The sequence below is a fragment of the Strongylocentrotus purpuratus genome, unplaced genomic scaffold (assembly GCF_000002235.5).
Source record: "Strongylocentrotus purpuratus isolate Spur 01 unplaced genomic scaffold, Spur_5.0 spur5_scaffold_12, whole genome shotgun sequence".
Taxonomy (NCBI): domain Eukaryota; kingdom Metazoa; phylum Echinodermata; class Echinoidea; order Camarodonta; family Strongylocentrotidae; genus Strongylocentrotus; species Strongylocentrotus purpuratus.
This window is the reverse complement of record NW_022145597.1, coordinates 27,513,744-27,532,734: the sequence shown is the minus strand read 5'-3', so window position 1 is coordinate 27,532,734 and position 18,991 is coordinate 27,513,744. Positions and strand designations below refer to the sequence as shown.

Below are 18,991 nucleotides of genomic sequence, written 5' to 3'. Positions count from 1 at the left end.
TTCTCACGGGGGCTCTTTTAGTACTGACGGGGGCTCTTTTTTATACAAATATCCATTGAATTGGTACCTATGATACTCCTCAATCATTTGCTATTTCATCATTATCATTTCAATCAGCATTTTCCCTCTTACAAATTTACAAGCTACATAGCTGTTACTGGCTTGTGTATACAATATATACGCATACAACACTGGTCTTTATGATGTCTTTTACGTGACACATCTTCTTGTCCTCTTGCAAACGAGAAAGAAAACAAGGTCATTAAAAGGGATTAAGCGACAAATAATGATTGTGATTCAAATTTATGCGAATATTTGTTTGAATAAGCACTGCTATTCACCCGAATCTTCTTTGTAAAAACAACTTTTACAAATCTCAGCCATGCTTACTGAGTTGAGACGTTCCATTTAATGTATAATACTCATTAAAGAATACACTTCTCCTAATCTGAAAGAGATCTTACAACACAGTGGCAGATTTGCATGGCTGAGATTTGTAAAAGTCGTTTTTACAAAGAAGATTCTGGTGAAAAGCATTGCTTATTCAAAAAAAAAAATCCTCGCATCGATTTGAATCACAATGATTATTTGGGTAGTGAGCACATTTTTTTTTTTTGATCCTCAATTTTTTTTTCGATTTGCACCCCCCCCCCCCCCTTGAGCGCCAGGGGGGGGGGGCCCAACCCCCAAAAAAGGTAAAAATCACGTGATTTAACATGATTTTTTTCTCAAGGGGGGGGGGGGGCCCGGGCCCCCCGGGCCCCCCCCCCCCTGGATCCGCCACTGGTATTAGTATGATCCAATATAAAGCTATTATTCTATATTTAATTCAGTACAATGCTTTTCCTCAAAAATAGTTTTGTTATTTTTTTAGGGTTGACACGCTAAGAAATGGTTTCAAATGTACATTACACAAACCCCGAACCATTGCAAAATGATGGTGGCTCTCTCTCTCTCTCTTTATTTTAATCATGCATTATCAACTACATATAAAGCAGCAACCAAAAACTTAGGGTTATCTGCTTCACTTCCCCCGCCCCCTATAATAAAATAGATTAGTAGTCCTCCTCTCCAGCATCCCCCTCCCCCCGCAGCCCAATGGGGCCGGGGGGGGGTGGGGGTGGGAGGAGGGGGTTAAACCCCCTAACCCCCCCCCCCCCCCTAGATCTGCCATTGTTATCATATCATTCCACGACATCTTGTTCTCTTCATCTTCCTCTTCTTCTCAATAGGGACTTTTAGATTTGCGTGGACGTGTTACTTCCTTTTAAGGCACTGGCAGTCACATGTGACGTCCTTTTAAGCACTGGCAGTGCCTTAAAAGGAGGTCACACCAGGGATATCCCTGGTCACACGTTGCAGTCCACGTTCTCAACGTGCAAATCTAAAAGTCCCTAATATTGATTTGCTGGTCGAGGTTCATTATTTGCTGACAACGAAAAACTGACCATGTTTCTGCCCTTGCGCGATCGCCTCCAGCTCCAGCAGACATGGCGCGGCAGCGTGCACACGTACCGCTACTAACGGCGCAGTAGGCCTATAACCACTGCTGACGGCGGCACTGACTGCGAGCTGAATCGGTAATAATAGGCCTATAAAACGAGAAATCTTGCACGCTAATCTTAGTTCCATTTCATTGGTTTAAGGTTTGAAAATTGAAACTCAATATTGTGTTAAAGTTATAACAGAAAAGATAATCTTTATTTTATAATGCCACCGGGGCGATTTTTAATTTTGCAATCGCCCCCGTGAGCAACCTGACGGGGGCGATTATATAGCTCACGGGGGCGAATCGCCCACCGCCCCCGTGTATTTTGAGCGCTGTTTAACAGGAACTTCCAAATCCACCGAAAACCCACCAAAGCTCTCTAACCACCAAACAAAAAATGTTCTAGAACCGCCCCTGGTTACATCTGATTTCCGTGCGTTATCTTTTCACCCTCAGACAATTCGGATGACAAGGTCAGTGTGAACGCGAGTTGATTATAGGCCTACCCTTTCATTGCATTATTCAGAAGGAATAGTTATTAACCTACTATGTTCTGTTTTGCATTTATTTGAATTCTGATAGGAACCCTTTTCAGCTGGGGGTTCGAAAAGGAAAAAAAAAACTAACAGAAAAATAATATTTTTAGGGATTGGGATTACAAGATAAGCATTAATATATTATTGAATTAATATCGGAGGAGAGCTTGAAAAGTGCATGAACTTCAAATTGACCTTAATGCCTGGATTACATTTTCCCCGGGCGCCGTACGATAAATTGGTCTCCGATTTTTCGTGCGAGTTGGGGGGCATCGTAGGAGGCTGCGGGCTACGATGTTTATGTCTACATTAATTGTGCCATTTCTTGTATTGGACCTAGGGGCAGGCCGGGGCAATCCGTACAGAGACTGCTTGGATATTTCAGTGCAGTTGCCGTGAAGTCTCCGCAGCCTCCGCGCGGAAATCGTACGGATCCCGTGCAGCTTCCGTACAAAGGTTGCCGTCGTGCAGCCGTCGTGCCGTTTTTTTTAGCTTTTTTTGCCCCCATGTTCACCGAAAAACGTGTGTCACAAGTTGCTGCACGATCAGAGCGAGACTTCCGGCTCGATGCCCGTGCGGGGATGTGTAATGCCACCTACGACATGTCTACGGGCTACGGGCTTACGATTTTTTAAATTTGTATAACTTCACGTGAAACAAAATCGTTGAGAACGCGGAGCCCGTGAATTCGTACGAATATCTCACGGCCGCCTCCGCATGAAGGCCGCACGGAAAATGGGGAAACGGGCAGGATACGGGCTCCGTAGACTAATCGCAGGCCAAATATAATCCAGGCATAATGTGTCCATTTCTTCTTGAGTTGTAAAGAAACCGTGAGAATATACTAGGCCAGGAGGTAAAGAGGGAGAGGGGAGTCTTGCAGTAAGGGGGCAGTAATCATACTCATGAGGATTTAAAGGCCTAAAGAAACATATTTCATTGTATGTCGGGACTGTTTGAGAGGTCTCATAGTTATAAAGAGACCTTATTGAAACACGAAAAGTGAGTCGGTCTGAATTGGATCTTTTAGTTCACAACGCAGCTTCAAGAGCATTCACCATCTCAGTGTTTCATCTAATTCACTATACCACTAACCTGCTTACACTAAATATGTGAAAGTTAGGTAACTAATAAAAAAATAATGTTTAAACAATTAAAACAATGACAGAAATGTGTTATCTAATTAGGCCTAAAGCGATAAGTGACATATGAAACTAAATTAATGCACGTATCAAAATAGATTCCCCGGGTTTAAATACATGTAGGTAGTGTCTTGGTTAATATTGATATTTTTCAGAGTTACGAATCTAAAGTTCAATTCTGTAATCACTTCCATGCAAATGTGTCACTCATAATAAAGTATCTTTATCGCCAGGCTTTATGATTAACTTTTTATTTGCTTAGTCGTGTGCAGTTTTATATATTCCGCTTTCCTGCCCATAGTTCAAACAGATCGAGCTTCTGTGACAAACGAATCTAATGTTAATCTAGGTATTCTCTGGATACACAGTGATGTCGAGTAATGCCAGTTGAACACAATGATGATCGCCAGTGAGGAATATAGGACATAATTCTCTGCGACCAGAGAACTTACTGATCCAGTGATGCCGCGAAACATTAACACAAATGGATGATGTGAATCAAGAGATCCACGATGCAGTATTGCGGGGTGATCTTGAAGCCGTCGAAAGTTTGTTAAAATTTGGTTCAAACATAAATCAAACAAACCAAAATGGAAACACACCCTTACACATAGCGGTTCAGAATGGCCAGGAGGGTGTCATCGAGTATCTCATAAATCATGGAGCTGATGTGGAGAAGGCGACTCCTGATGGACAAACGCCCTTACATCTTGCTGCATCACTCGGACTTGTTAAAGCAACGAAATGTCTACTAAGTCATGGAGCTGAGGTGAATATGGACAACGAAGACAAGGACGGCTTATGTGCATTGTACAGCGCTGTAAGGAATGGTCATCTTGATGTCACCAAGTCTCTCATCAGTCGAGGAGCTGAGGTGAATAAGGGAAATAAGGACGGTGGGACTGCATTACAACATGCTGCTCAGGAGGGTCATCTTGATGTCATCAAATATCTCATCAGTCAAGGAGCTGAGATAAATAAGGGAAAGGATAACGGTTGGACTGCATTACACAGTGCTGCTTTCAATGGTCATCTTGATGTCACCAAATATCTCATCAGTCAAGGAGCTGAGGTGAATAAGGGAAATAAGGACGGTGGGACTGCATTACAACATGCTGCTCAGGAGGGTCATCTTGATGTCATCAAATATCTCATCAGTCAAGGAGCTGAGGTGAATCAGGGAGATAAAGAGGGTAGGACTGCATTACGTAGTGCTGCTTTCAATGGTCATCTTGATGTTACCAAATATCTGATCAGTGAGGGAGCTGAGGTGAATCTAGGAAATAAAGACGGTTGGACAGCATTTCAACTTGCTGCTCAAAACGGTCATCTTGAAGTCACCAAATATCTCATCAGTCAAGGAGCTGAGGTGAATGTGCAAGACAAAGACGGTTGGACTGCATTACAAGTTGCTGCTAACAATGGTCATCTTGAAGTCACCAAATATCTCATCAGTCAAGGAGCTGAGATAAATAAGGGAAAGGATAACGGATGGACTGCATTACACAGTGCTGCTAAAAATGGTCATCTTGATGTCATCAAATGTCTCATCAGCGAAGGAGCTGAGTTCAATACGGGAGATAAAGAGGGTAGGACTGCATTACGTAGTGCTGCTTTCAATGGTCATCTTGAAGTCACCAAATATCTAATCAGCGAAGGAGCTGAGATAAATAAGGGAAAGGATAACGGTTGGACTGCATTACACAGTGCTGCTAAAAATGGTCATCTTGATGTCATCAAATGTCTCATCAGCGAAGGAGCTGAGTTCAATACGGGAGATAATGAGGGTAGGACTGCATTACGTAGTGCTGCTTTTAATGGTCATCTTGATGTCACCAAATATCTCATCAGTCAAGGAGCTGAGGTGAATAAGGGAAATAAGGACGGTGGGACTGCATTACAACATGCTGCTCAGGAGGGTCATCTTGATGTCATCAAATATCTCATCAGTCAAGGAGCTGAAGTGAATCAGGGAGATAAAGAGGGTAGGACTGCATTACGTAGTGCTGCTTTCAATGGTCATCTTGAAGTCACCAAATATCTAATCAGCGAAGGAGCTGAGATAAATAAGGGAAAGGATAACGGTTGGACTGCATTACACAGTGCTGCTAAAAATGGTCATCTTGATGTCATCAAATGTCTCATCAGCGAAGGAGCTGAGTTCAATACGGGAGATAATGAGGGTAGGACTGCATTACGTAGTGCTGCTAAAAATGGTCATCTTGATGTCACCAAATATCTCATCAGTCAAGGAGCTGAGGTGAATAAGGGAAATAAAAAGGGTAGGACTGCATTACGTAGTGCTGCTTTCAATGGTCATCTTGATGTCACCAAATATCTCATCAGTCAAGGAGCTGAGGTGAATAGTGGAAATAAAAAGGGTAGGACTGCATTACGTAGTGCTGCTTTCAATGGTCATCTTGATGTCACCAAATATCTCATCAGTCAAGGAGCTGAGGTGAATGTGCAAGACAAAGACGGTTGGACTGCATTACAAGTTGCTGCTGAACATGGTCATCTTGATTCCACCAAATATCTAATCAGCGAAGGAGCTGAGATAAATAAGGGAAAGGATAACGGTTGGACTGCATTACACAGTGCTGCTAACAATGGTCATCTTGATGTCATCAAATGTCTCATCAGCGAAGGAGCTGAGTTCAATACGGGAGATAATGAGGGTATGACTGCATTACGTAGTGCTGCTTTCAATGGTCATCTTGATGTCACCAAATGTCTCATCAGTCAAGGAGCTGAGGTGAATGTGCAAGACAAAGACGGTTGGACTGCATTACAAGTTGCTGCTGAACATGGTCATCTTGATTCCACCAAATATCTGATCAGTGAGGGAGCTGAGGTGAATCTAGGAAATAAAGACAGTTGGACAGCATTTCAACTTGCTGCTCAAAATGGTCATCTTGATGTCACCAAATATCTCATCAGCGAAGGAGCTGAGGTGAATGTGCAAGACAAAGACGGTTGGACTGCATTACGCAGTGCTGCTTTCAATGGTCATCTTGATGTCATCAAATATCTCGTCAGTCAAGGAGCTGAGGTGAATGTGCAAGACAAAGACGGTTGGACTGCATTACGCAGTGCTGCTTTCAATGGTCATTTTGATGTTACCAAATATCTAATCAGTGAAGGAGCTGAGGTGAATAACGGAGATAATGACGGTAGGACTGTTTTTCAACTTGCTGCTCAAAATGGTAATGTTGATGTTACCAAATATCTCATCAGCCAACGAGCTGAGGTGAATAAGGGAGATATTGACAATTTGACTGCATTACAAATTGCTGCTCAGAATGGTCATCTTGATGTCACCAAATATCTTATCAGCCAAGGAGCTGAGGTGAATAAGAGAAATAAGGACGATAGGACTACATTACAAGTTGCTGCTCAGAATGGCTATCTTGATATTACCAAATATCTCGTCAGTCAAGGAGCTGAGGTGAATACGGGAAATAATTACGGTAGTACTGCGCTACACAGTGCTGTCCAGGAGGGTCATGTTGGTGTCACAGGGTATTTACTAACGCAAGGAATAAGTGTGAACATGGGAGACAGAAATGAATTCACTCCTTTGCACATAGCTGGTATGAAGGGTGACCTCGATATTGTTAAGGTCCTGCTTGAGGAAGGAGCCCTAGTTGACGTAACGGATGCCAATGGACAGACCCCACTCCATCTATCTTCAAAGAAAGGAAATGCCAGCTCTTCCGACATGTTAGCAAAACATGCAAAGGTGTGTAAGAAATCCTTCCTCTGCAAGGTGAGGAGCCGATATAAATAATGAAAAAGCGTCAAATCACGATTTAAAAAAGAGGTAATAATAAAGGCAAACATAGCTAAATAAAGTTTATTTCGAATTCGTATGTTCCTGGGCTTAGATATAATGACATTCAGATTCCACAAGGTGTAGCCAATAACATTTTTTTTTAAATCTCGATAATTTGTTTGCCTTTGAGTTTGAAAGCTAGTTGAAAGTCCACATATTTATGGAATGCTACCAGTGCTCTATCAAAAGAAATACGCCTGGAATTTATAATGTATTCATTATTTTATCATTACTTAATTTTGTTTTTGTTATACAGATCAGTGGGTTTCTCGATCACCGTGATGATGAAGGATTGACTGCCATTCACCTCGCCATTCAAAATGGCCACACATCGGTTGTCGAGTCACTGGTTTCCCATGGAGCTTCCTTGAACATCCAGTCGCACAATGGAAAGACCTGTCTCCATGAAGCCATCATACTTTCTGATCACAAGGGCAAAATAGAGCAGACAGAAGGGAGACCCAAACAGGTAAAGCGATTAAATACCCACCTAGCACTTACCGGGGTTGGCGGGGCGCCTTTCAAATAGGGGGCGGGGGGGGCAACCGAAAGAGGCACTTCCTGGAGAGGAAAAGGGGCACCAACAAAGGGAAACCTCAAGGCTAAAAATATACAATTTTTAGACATTGGTATATAAACCTAAATTGTAATTACATTATCAGGGATGACTTCAATATTTGTTTCTCTCATTACATTGTCTGTGATACTGCTTAAAGGGTAAGTCCACTCCAAAAATAACTTACTTTAAAAAGAAGCAGAAGAATCAGACAAACCAATCAAAAAAAGTTTGACCAAAATCGGGTAACTAATAATAAAGTTATGAATGTTTAATTACATGAAAAGTTTTGAAAATCACTAGATAAATTGGCAACTCACTCACGAGTTTGGACGTCATGTCCTCACTATCCTCTAATTATTTTCTTTTTTCCGATGCTCTTACATATATTGGATAGAACATAGTTAACAATTGACGCACCTCCCTTTCTGTATGGTGGATCACGGTGTCCTGAAAGCTTCAGTGGGCACAGATCTTTTAAAAGTTTGATGACGAAAGCATTCACCCTTTTCCATTCTTGTTTTCGTTAACGAACGAGAGCACAAGAATCTGGCCGGCAAATCTATTAATCAAGATGAACGGAAGATCTACAGATTGTTAGGGTGATGGTGTTTTTAGAATTGTTTCGATGGAATATAAACTTGTGATTTAATGGATTGGCTGCGGTTGTTCCCGTACTTGATTGGTCAACGAAAACATCGATGGCAAATAATTATGTCTTTACCATCAACACTTTGAAATTACCTGTTTATAAACGTATATAAACATATAAACTATCACTGCACATTTCTTTCTGTTTTTGTTTTTAACCTCTTTTGATACACCTGTTATTTTGACTCAGATCTCAGAGGACTTCTATCATCACGAGCTTTCCCCAGAGAAGGCTTTGGTCTCATATCTTCTGGAGCACGGCGCGCAGTTGGACATAAGGGATAATGAAGACAAACTACCAGTCCACTATACTACCAATGAAGTTATCCGACAGTTGATATTTTCAAGGTATCTTGTATTAATCTGCCAGGTCGGTAATAATTATATGTGCAGATAAAGTTTATTATACCACACCATAAAACCCATCGACACGAATGCTGAGAAAATGTTCACGAAAGTCAATATCAATTTATACACCGATGGTACATTTTATGACAGGCTCCCCCAAAATAGAATTTTTTTCCTCTTCCAGAGTTAAAATAAAATTTATTATAGAGGCACCTCCATCACTTTGGCGGTGATTAGTCTACAATGCTCAAAGTGGGACACCTCCATGTTTCAAAGATCTGTGGATGTTTGGGTCGTAAGTTTATTTTGTTCACAATGCGCTCTAGTAATGTGTTCTTAGATAGTTCGTCCCTATTTTCAGTTGAGTGTTCCGCCCAGCATCTAGATTGTATCCGTGGTGCAGGTTGTGCATATTCTTGCCTATTTGGACTTTTGAAATTCGTTCAAGTTCATGCCACGATGTATTATAATGGAAAGGCCCCTTTTTCTGGATCTACTGAAACAACGATGTCATCTTTTGTATGCTCTACATTCATATCATGACTGAAGATGATTAAACAGAAGCTCTTATATTTTTCTCCATGATGTGATTATAAATAAAAATCCATCAATTAGAGAATGATTAACAGAAGCTCTTATATTTTTCTCCATGATGTGATTATAAATAAAAATCCATCAATACTAATGATCACTCTGGTCTCTCTTTTTACCCTCAAAATCGTAGGTTACCGTCGATGGAGATGATCACAAGATATCGAGGTAATGTATGGTATAGAGAGATAACATTTACTTTAACGTGCATTGTTTTAACAGCTATAATTTTACTCATCCAGTCTTCATTTCGCTGTTAAAATGCACTCGTTCATCTATTCAAACGAGAACTTACCGTTTAAGTACTAGTTGGTACACCTTCTTGGCCTACTGTACACTACATTAATTGAATATGCGAGAAATATATCTTCTCCCCCTCAGACTTTTAATTTCGTTAAATTACTGGCTTTAGGCCTATATCTGATGTACCCGGGTTTCAGACCCAGCCATTGACTATTTTCTGAATACAGAGAAAGAGAAATTGTTCGTTTCCACCATTTTTTGCTAATCTCTTGATTTCATCTTTTTACAGCCGACGAAGCCATACCCTTGGTTACAGTGTCCGCTCATGTCGATAATGGCGGAAAGCAGATAGAACTGGAAGAGCTTGGTATATCAATGTCGATCCCACAAGGGGCTGTACAAGAGAGTGGCTCCTGTGAAATTACATTAACCAGTATACAAGATCTCCCAAGCATCAACAGCCAGGGTGATGAATCGGTGGCCTGCTACGGGATCAGATGTGACCCTCCAAACATGATCTTCCACCAGCCTGTTAAGATCAAGATACCACACTCAGCTTTCATCGTCAACCCAGATCAAGTGAAGCCTGACATCGTTTGCCGTGTATGGGATTCAGCAAAGGGTAAGTTCATTGGGTCAGATTCAGAAAATGGCCCATTCTTAATGCTGCATAGGATAAGCCGAAAGTGATGTCCCCAGATCCAGAACTAGCTTGCCGGAAAAAGCACTTTAAACTACATTCTTAGCACACGATACCATATTTTTTCTACGTTTTCCATGAAACACAAATTGCAAGCAATATCTTATCCACTTTCATTCTTCTCCTTCGCTATATAAACAGACCACCGTGAGGTGTATTTATATTGACAACTAACCCTTAAATCTTGTATTCTGATTGTAGTGTTAGAACGCCTTCAAAGTAATCCCTGAGTTGGTATTTCACCCTCTAGCCTCTATAGATATCGTGGTCATCCATAACGTCGTGAAGAACGATTCACAACGCCTATCTACTTATGGAATCTTTTAAAAGGGGAAGAAGTGAAGGGGGTAGTGCTCTTTGGGATGGCTTCATAAACTTAAAACAATTTAAAACAGTCATGTTTGACACCAATATGGATATAAATATTTGGTGTCAGTATATTGAGGTGTATAATGGTTTAAAGATATGTCTCTTTTGCAGTCAACATCAATTCTGTAGAACTTTGCAGGAATTATAAATATGTCATGTATGTCCTATCTGTGAAATTTAAACGTTAGCAGTATTCTAGTATTCAAATTATGCAAGGAAACCCGTTTACTTTCTAGACTTCTCTGTCAGACTCTATATATTGAGTGACTGACTGACATCTTTTCTCTTTGGTAACAAAATACATAAAATGAGCTGCAACAGGTACATAAGCATTTGTCTACATCAATAACCCACTAGTTGTAATGGCCAAACTTAAACTGATTGAATCTTTTTACAGTACACAACGTACGACCATTCGGTACAAGGGTCTGATAATCAGACTATTACTTAGATGATTGCAATTTTTTATGTCGATTCGACAACTAATGGTCGTTATTTTCCCATAAAAAGCCATTTTTAAACTAGTGTCGTTTTGAGGGAAGTTCTAAATATGTATTGCCTTTCAAATGCCGTAGGAATTTAACCTTTTCAGTTTTTGACCCGCAAATGGGACATAGTACCTTTAAAGAAAAAATTGGCTCAATGATAAGATAACATTTCTGTACAACAAATGAATTTTGTTTTGTAAAAATTGACAATAGATCTACCAGGAACATCAAGAAAGAGATCATCCAGCTCATCAGCCGAACCACCGTACTGCAGAGTATACAAGAAACATCTTGAGCTTTACATTGGTCACTGTGCTGAGTGGTGGGTTATTATTCCTCTCGAACAACAGGTGGTGAGACACCAACTCATGTGTACTCCATACATCCCAGATAGGATAGAAAGAGGGCAAGAGTTTGAAGTTCATCTGCAGATGCATGCGGACCTTCCTGGGATAGAAACGGTCAGTCAAAAGAACTTGATTATTAGCAATCAACGTTGTCAGAATGTATTACTTACTACTCCATGACGTTTCACCTGTTCCTACATGCTTCTTCAGGCAGTCTGATTTCTGTTTTAGGGGAAGCCCGTCTTATAAAGGAATCATAGCTAATGTTTACTCGTTTTAAATGATATAATTGAAAACCGCATTGCCATCATATCTTGTCCCGTATTAAGCACCCCATTATGACTCTTCGTTGGAATCCCTGTGATTTATGTTCTTGAAATCGTCCCCAGTGAATCATACAATATATAAATATCTACACAGAACCCTACATATAGAAATGCATTCATCTTCATGGTTACAGGAAGTTTCTATAACTTCCAAGTTACAATTTTCGGTAATTTTTTAGGGAATTCATAATCAACTTTCCTCGTAGTCATATTCACTCTTTCCTAGTTAGAGTAAATGAGAAACAAGGAAACGAATCATGGACTACATTATTCATTACAGGTGAATGAAATCATTAATTTGTAACGAGGCATTTAACAAAGATTTGTGCTTTAAATTTGATTGCATTACGAAAGTAGTCCATGGGTGAATTTTTTTTTTCTTCCAAACACTGGATTGTTAAAAGAAAATGTATTGAAACTTCAAATGTTTCTAGGAGACTACTATGGATGTTTTAAGAACCGTGATTGCTCACTACCAAGAAACATTTAGAACCACTACTTTCTAAGTATGATAAACTAGTTATTAGTTTTCTGTCGAGGTTCAAAATATTTTCTTCACCGAATGGAAATTGCGTTTTCTCGTTAATGTGTATCGACGGTACTTAATCTCTTTCTTTGAAATAGGAAATACAAGAGGAGAAGACGCAACAGTCGTATCACAAGAGCCATCGATCCGTTCCCTTCAGTGTTGAATCTAAGTCTGGTGACGTCACAGTAACGTGTCATCGTGAGGGCGAACAAGTTGAAAGCAAGGTAATAACAAGGATTTATATGACGCGTCAATGTTTACTGTGATAATCTATAGCAAATAAAAAATTCTCAGTTTCTATATCACAGGTTGTATTTCATGCTCAAGCTATTTTTTTGCCCATAAAAGTTACTCAGGTTTAATTAGAAATATCAGAGGTGACGAAATGTCAGATGTAAAAATGTCAGAGGTAAACATGTCAGGTAAAGACATAAGATGTCATTGTTACATCTGGCATTCGGAACCTATGCATCTACCTCTACCTCAGGAACTATTTACCTCTGACATGTTTACCTTTATCATTCTTACCTCTAATATTATCTCGTTTCGCATTCTTACCTCTGACATTTCTTTCCCTTCTCACATTTTTAAGTAACATATACATTGTATATACCTCTGATATTTTTTACCTCTGACATCTAACTTTTTTTTTACTTAGGAAATGTTTACCCTTGACATTTTTACATGTGACACTTTTACCTGAAATGTGCGAATATGACAGTGAAGTATTCGAACACGATTTCTATATGATATAATTTATAATACGGTATTGAAATCGCTTTTGATTTATCTTAAAGAATTGTGATCGTGTTGTTAACACTACACGCAATGAAAATACTTACACATCTCGAATTTGGTTTTATTTTTCCTCTTAACAACATTTTTTTAAATTTATGATAGTAATTTTTTTCTTCTGTTTCAATAACACAGGTTCTCTCTTTAAAGGACGTTCATAGCAATATAAGACACGAAATATTGCTGTCCGTGACTCCTAGTGAGGATGATGTAGAATTCACAGGGATAACCATTACGATTGAACAGGCTGGAAAGCTAGGGGTGTCTCGATCAATTGCTTTTATCACCAGACACACAGGTATATGTAGGCCTAGTATATCTTTGTTATATTTCTGTGCACTTTATAACAAATTATCAGTTAGTTCGTGAACAATTACTCCTGAGTATGATCAAATAAAGAACGTAAAGAATTTGGAAAATCTAACGAGATTAAATTAATTAAAACCTAGAGATAATTGCATTTGAATGTTATGTATTTCAGAAAGCAATGAATACCCAAGATTATCCGAACAATTTAGCCAAATTGGAGTTCGGAATGGGATATACTTTCATTTGATATTAATGTTTGACAGTTATTCATGAAATGCAAATGATGGTATATGTACATGTTTTGTAACGTTCATTTTCACACGACTCTTTGTACATACACTTATTCTGGAAGTTTGATAATGTGACAAAAGTTCAGAAAACTGTTTGAAAACTAGAGACCATCAGGTGAGGAGAATAAAAATTGATAATAATAAAAAACAAAAGTAATTTTTGTTTTTTCTCTTTAATTTGTCCGTTTTTAATTGTAGATGGACCGGAGTACCAATCTCCTTCTGAGCCACCATCATTTCTAAGGTAAGTTCCATAAAAAACGTTATACTTTTTAAGAATTGTTGAATAGATCAAACCAATATTTCTGTTTTTGTTTTTTTTTCATTTCAGGACTTGAAGAATTTTTTTTAAATTAAAATACTTTTCTCATCTCATAATATATCCGTCGCAAAGATGATCAGAAATTGATTAATTTCTCCGTTTTTAACGCTCTATTTCGTCAAAGATAATGTTTGGGCCGATGAGGCAATCGACTGTTAGGTTGCGTTTATGGATGTAAAATTTGGTCCGGAGTTGAAGTTAGGCATTTGTGTAGTATGAAAATTGACCACGGAGCAATTGTCTTTGGAGCATTTGTCGCTTAATCTTTCCTGGGTCTAGGATGTATTGTATATAGGGACAAATATAAGTAACATTCATTTTATGTCATGTCAAAAGTCATTATAGCGTTGGGATGTTGTTCATACCTTTATAACCATCGTTTTCATTAGTTTCAACGAAGCAATTTACCTGAACACCTTCACTTTGTTTTGCAGGGCGGTGGAAGAAGTCTTGAAAAGTGACCTGCAGGACATTGATGTGCTTACAATAGCACAAGCAATGACAGTAGACCAGTTCTATGATCTGGGAGTAGCTCTTGATTTCACCATAAAACAGTTGGATGTCATAGAATACAGGAGGTTCCATGACAGAGAGCAGGCCATCTATGATATGCTGGTGACATGGAGAAAGAGACAGTCGTCCGGCCAAGCAGCAAAGGACACGTTGCTCTCACTCCTGTCTTCTTTAGATTCACCAGCAGAAGAAATTGCCATCTCAGGTTTGACTTTTGAACAAAGTGTTGGTTTTTTTTTGTAGTCGAAATCTATTTTAACATGAAGAAAATTACTAGCCTGTAATACCCTGGAAAGAATAAAGAAGAATGATTAATTCACTAATTTTAGAAATTGAACACACATTGAACCCAAATTATTGTAAAACAGTAGGCTTTAACCTTTCTGCTAACTTAGGGACGAGTGCACACTAGTACTTCCAGTTGTTTTTCAAGCAACTTAGAGTCAGAGAGTTCAATAATCAGGATAACTTTGGATAATAAATTATGTGTATGGCATATTGGCACCTCATTCAACTTGTATTTTATGTTGTGCGCTGCTTTGATCTATGGTTGAGGATAGAAGTTAGAGTAATGCCCATGATAACTTAGTTCAGCCCATATAGTGCTCTGGACAAGGGCTGATATAGTGAAAATCAAGTATTTGAGTTCTTTCAAAATATTACAATACATTATACCTGTCCTTTATTCTACAAAAGAAACAATTGAATAGATAGGACGGTGGGAGACTCAAAATAATACTTATTTAGTATTCGCACGCTATAGAAGAGAATGTAAGAGAAGTACATTGGCTCGGCCTATTAAACCGAGGCTAACAACTAGTTTGATTTCATGTTTTAAAATAAATTGTTTATTCTTACATTATTATTCTTTTGTTTTTGTTTATATCTTTATGGTCTACTTTCGCTTCATCTACGTTCATCAGACATTGGACTTGCTGGGTAAGATTCTAATTTATATCAACTAAGGTGTTGATAAAATTGATATTCAACTTCAATAAGTGCTATTCATTTCCGCCAAATTTAAGGCATGGGTTTTAATGCAAAACCACAACTTACAATAAAGTAAACAAATTCCGTGCAAAAGGATAAAAAGATTGTTAGGCAAAAAGTTGTGACAAATAAAAATATAATCAAAATAATAAAGAAGATACAAAAACGATAAGGAAACAAATTTAAAAAAAGCTGGAAACAAGAATACAAAATGCACATTACAGTTATGTGTGGGGGGGGGGGGGATAAGATGAGACAGTTGAATAATTTGAAATGCGTTGAAACCCAATCAACGAGAACATAAATGTTTACACAAACGCCTGAATGAATGCGATTGGGAAATTACATTGATCGAGAGGAAAAGAACATGAGGAATCAAACAAGATGATATATATGAATGGGGGATGTAAAAGAGCAGGCAACTAGAGAGAGAGAGAGAGAAAACGAGAAAAAATTACACACACACACACCCACACACATACACATTTTATTAGAACACTGATTGTAATCTTTTGGTGATTTGAAGTTCATGTATTATTCAAAAAGCGAAAAAATAAACTTGTGGGTTTTCTTGACTTAAACTTTATCCAATTGGACAGAGAAATTCCTGACAGCACACTGCTTGCATTCGCCCGTCAGATCAGACCAAATAAGTTCTATGAGATTGGTGAGAAGCTGGGATTCAACAAGTCAGAGTTACAACACATCGAACATCGGACATTATACAACAGGAATGACGCTAACATCCAAATGCTCTCAAGTTGGAAAGCATCTCAGACTTCAGGGCCTAAAGCAAAGCAGACATTGAAGCTGGTTTGGGAGTCTGTACAGGATGCATCGAAAGCAGAGAAAACCAAGGGTATCATACATCATGCAATTTATTATAGTCTTCTACTGCTCTCAAGTACAAAATAAGAAGAAATCATTCAAGCTTATCAATTTGGAATAGTTATAACTTTATCTAATTTATTGGCCTTACGAATGCTTATGACAATATTAAGTCAAGTCACTTTCTTGTATTCCACAGTTATAATTATAAACTGAGCCTTTTGATGTTTTCTGTTACATCAAATATACAAGAAATAACCAACGTGGACATTATTCTCTTGGTATCTTTGAACAATCATGTCAGCCATATAAGTAAAAACAACAACGATTGGATACAAGATACATTGTTATGCTAAGGGCAGTCCTATTTTATGGTTATAATGGTCTAATACTTCATATCTGGCGCTGCTTAGTGGCTGCCGGGCTCACGATCAATTGGGCAAAAAGAATTTCTGTTTCGGTTTAATAAAATTTGGAGTGGACTATTAGGCTATTATTATTATTATTATTATTATTATTATCATCATCATCTTGCAGACGAAGAAGAGGAAGAGAATGAAGAAGAAGACGAAGAACAGACCTCTCAGGGACTGAAAGTGGATTCTACCTCACCACCTGAACAAGGAACAGAGCAGAGCGAGTCTGTAGAGCCTGAAGATATGGAGATCATCAGAAATATAGATTCAGGTTTGTTATACTAGTTCTAGGGATGACCTTTCATAGTACAATGGTTGTCAGAAGGTTGCGTCAAGACTCAAGAGTCAAGATGCTAGTGAATACGATAAATAAATTATTTCTATCTACAATGTATTTAGAAAAAGAGTCAAACTTGTCTATTAAAGGCCACTCATGTAAAACAGAGCAAAATGTCCACTGTAGACAGGTGAACTTACTGGACAGGTTCTACAACGCACATTTATCTTCCAGAGGGGAGACATTATGTATAGGCACTATAGACAGGTGGCCTTTATAGAGAGGTTTTACTTTATATATATATATATATATATATATATATATATATATATTCTCTTTCATAAATCATAGATGGGGATGAAACCAGTAAAGACATCGACCTATGTGGAGGTTCACCTAGTACGGGCGAGCGGTGTAGCGTTGCTCTTCCGGTGAAGAGTCTGTCTTCGGCATGGAAACTGGGGAAAGCCCTCCGTCTGGAAGATGACGTCATCGTTGGTTTCGCTACACCTTCCGATTCTGCAGCAATGAACAGACTTGCAGTGCAACTCCTCAAGACGTGGTCCAAACGTTTAGGAAGCCAAGAGAAGAAAGAGCTGATGACAAAGCTCCTTCAAGATTATAACATCCAGGATTGCAATGCAGGTTTGACACAATTATGGAAAATTGAAGCCCTACCTTGGTAGTGTCTTTTCTTAGTCAAGTATGGTAGAAATCACGTGGGATGGTATGTGTTTTTGACAGTGCGTAAATTGTACTAAGAGGTGAGCAGGATGATGGAAAGTTGTAATTGCTATAAATGTTAAAAATTATGAGAATTTTTAGTCCAATTTAGATCAACATTGACAATCATGGCAATTAAATACCAAATTACAATTTTATTTCCTTTTTCCCAAGGTCGTGATGAAATCTCAAAAAAGATTCGCACAACTCCGGACCTTCTCGACCTATCCCACCGCCTTGATCTAGCTACTTCTGAAATCCTGCAGGTCATGTCCACATCTTTGTCCTTTCCGCCAACCTTAATACGACACATCGTTCTACAAATGCTTCAAAAATGGGTACGACTTGGAGGAACAAGACAGAGGCTTCTCGAAATTGCTCAAGCTTTTCATATCAACGATGCAGCAGACGAAATAGCAATAGGTATAATTCTGATGAAAGTCTCATTATAAAGAAAACGCTGTAAATAAACTATTTGGAATGTCCTGTCATAGTTCGACCACCTTCTTATGAAGGAATGCTTACTGCAAATGTTTTTAAAACCTTTTTAATGACTTATATTAATTGTATGTCATTCTGGTAACGATAACCCGTGTATAATCCCGACAAGTCTTTTATCTCTTAATTGTGTCTTTGTATCATCCGTTGGTAGCAATGGAACACCACCCAGGTTTCTTGGACCCCTTCTCTCATGGCATCATTGATCACGACGGTGGAGAGCTGAAGCTAGATGAACTGGACATCAGAGTATCCATCCCTGCAGGGGCAATACCTAAAGGGATGAGATCTGTGGTCACTCTTAGTGTACCTAGTCGTTGTTCATCTAAGATTCCCCTTAAGGACGGAGAGGTTCTCATTACTCCAGTCATTGAATGCTCTTTCACTCAAGAACTTCTCAAACCTGCGACTGTAGCTCTTCCACACTGCATCCATCCGGTACAACATCAAGATGACTTACGTATTAGCCTTTACACCGAGTTAGGACCAGGTAGCTCTTCTTCTCTATTGTTCTTTGTAAAAAGTCTCATTTGTTTTCTAAATATGTGCCAAAAAAGTGGAATCATTTTTAGCATCCCAACACTTCCAAATGATTCACCCTTGTTTTTAAATCATAATCCTAGGTAAAATTCATTTCAATTCAATTTTATTTCGCAATATAAAAATCAAAATATACAAAATAACAGTAAATTTTAATTATGTTTACAAAGGTAATATGCGGGGCTTTCCATGAAGGTTGCGAAAACCTGTGAAGTTGGATCGCCCAAAGGAGATCTAGTTATGTAAACAGTTTTAGTAAAAATATAATTATCTCCTAGACGTTTTGGGACAAGCGCGCGCGTGTTTTTCATGAATATATTATGTTTGACTTTTGTACAAA

General features: G+C 38.7%; 2 protein-coding genes across 2 annotated transcripts; both read left to right on the top strand.

Moving 5' to 3' along the window:
• Nucleotides 1–3,651: 3,651 nt before the first annotated feature.
• On the top strand, nucleotides 3,652–4,441 carry LOC105447391 (ankyrin repeat domain-containing protein 29-like). The gene is made up of 2 exons (XM_011685369.1): nucleotides 3,652–4,063; nucleotides 4,425–4,441. Exons 1-2 carry the CDS (start codon nucleotides 3,652–3,654, stop codon nucleotides 4,439–4,441), a joined length of 429 nt encoding a protein of 142 aa, XP_011683671.1.
• A 2,279-nt stretch (nucleotides 4,442–6,720) lies between these two features.
• On the top strand, nucleotides 6,721–18,863 carry LOC115922503. Its single transcript, XM_030981456.1, has 17 exons — nucleotides 6,721–6,936; nucleotides 7,259–7,471; nucleotides 8,400–8,557; nucleotides 9,282–9,316; nucleotides 9,681–10,013; nucleotides 11,162–11,409; nucleotides 12,246–12,374; nucleotides 13,081–13,243; nucleotides 13,743–13,788; nucleotides 14,301–14,584; nucleotides 15,303–15,318; nucleotides 15,969–16,242; nucleotides 16,752–16,884; nucleotides 17,242–17,535; nucleotides 17,788–18,036; nucleotides 18,266–18,601; nucleotides 18,847–18,863. Exons 1-17 carry the CDS (start codon nucleotides 6,721–6,723, stop codon nucleotides 18,861–18,863), a joined length of 3,144 nt encoding a protein of 1,047 aa, XP_030837316.1.
• Nucleotides 18,864–18,991: the final 128 nt, after the last annotated feature.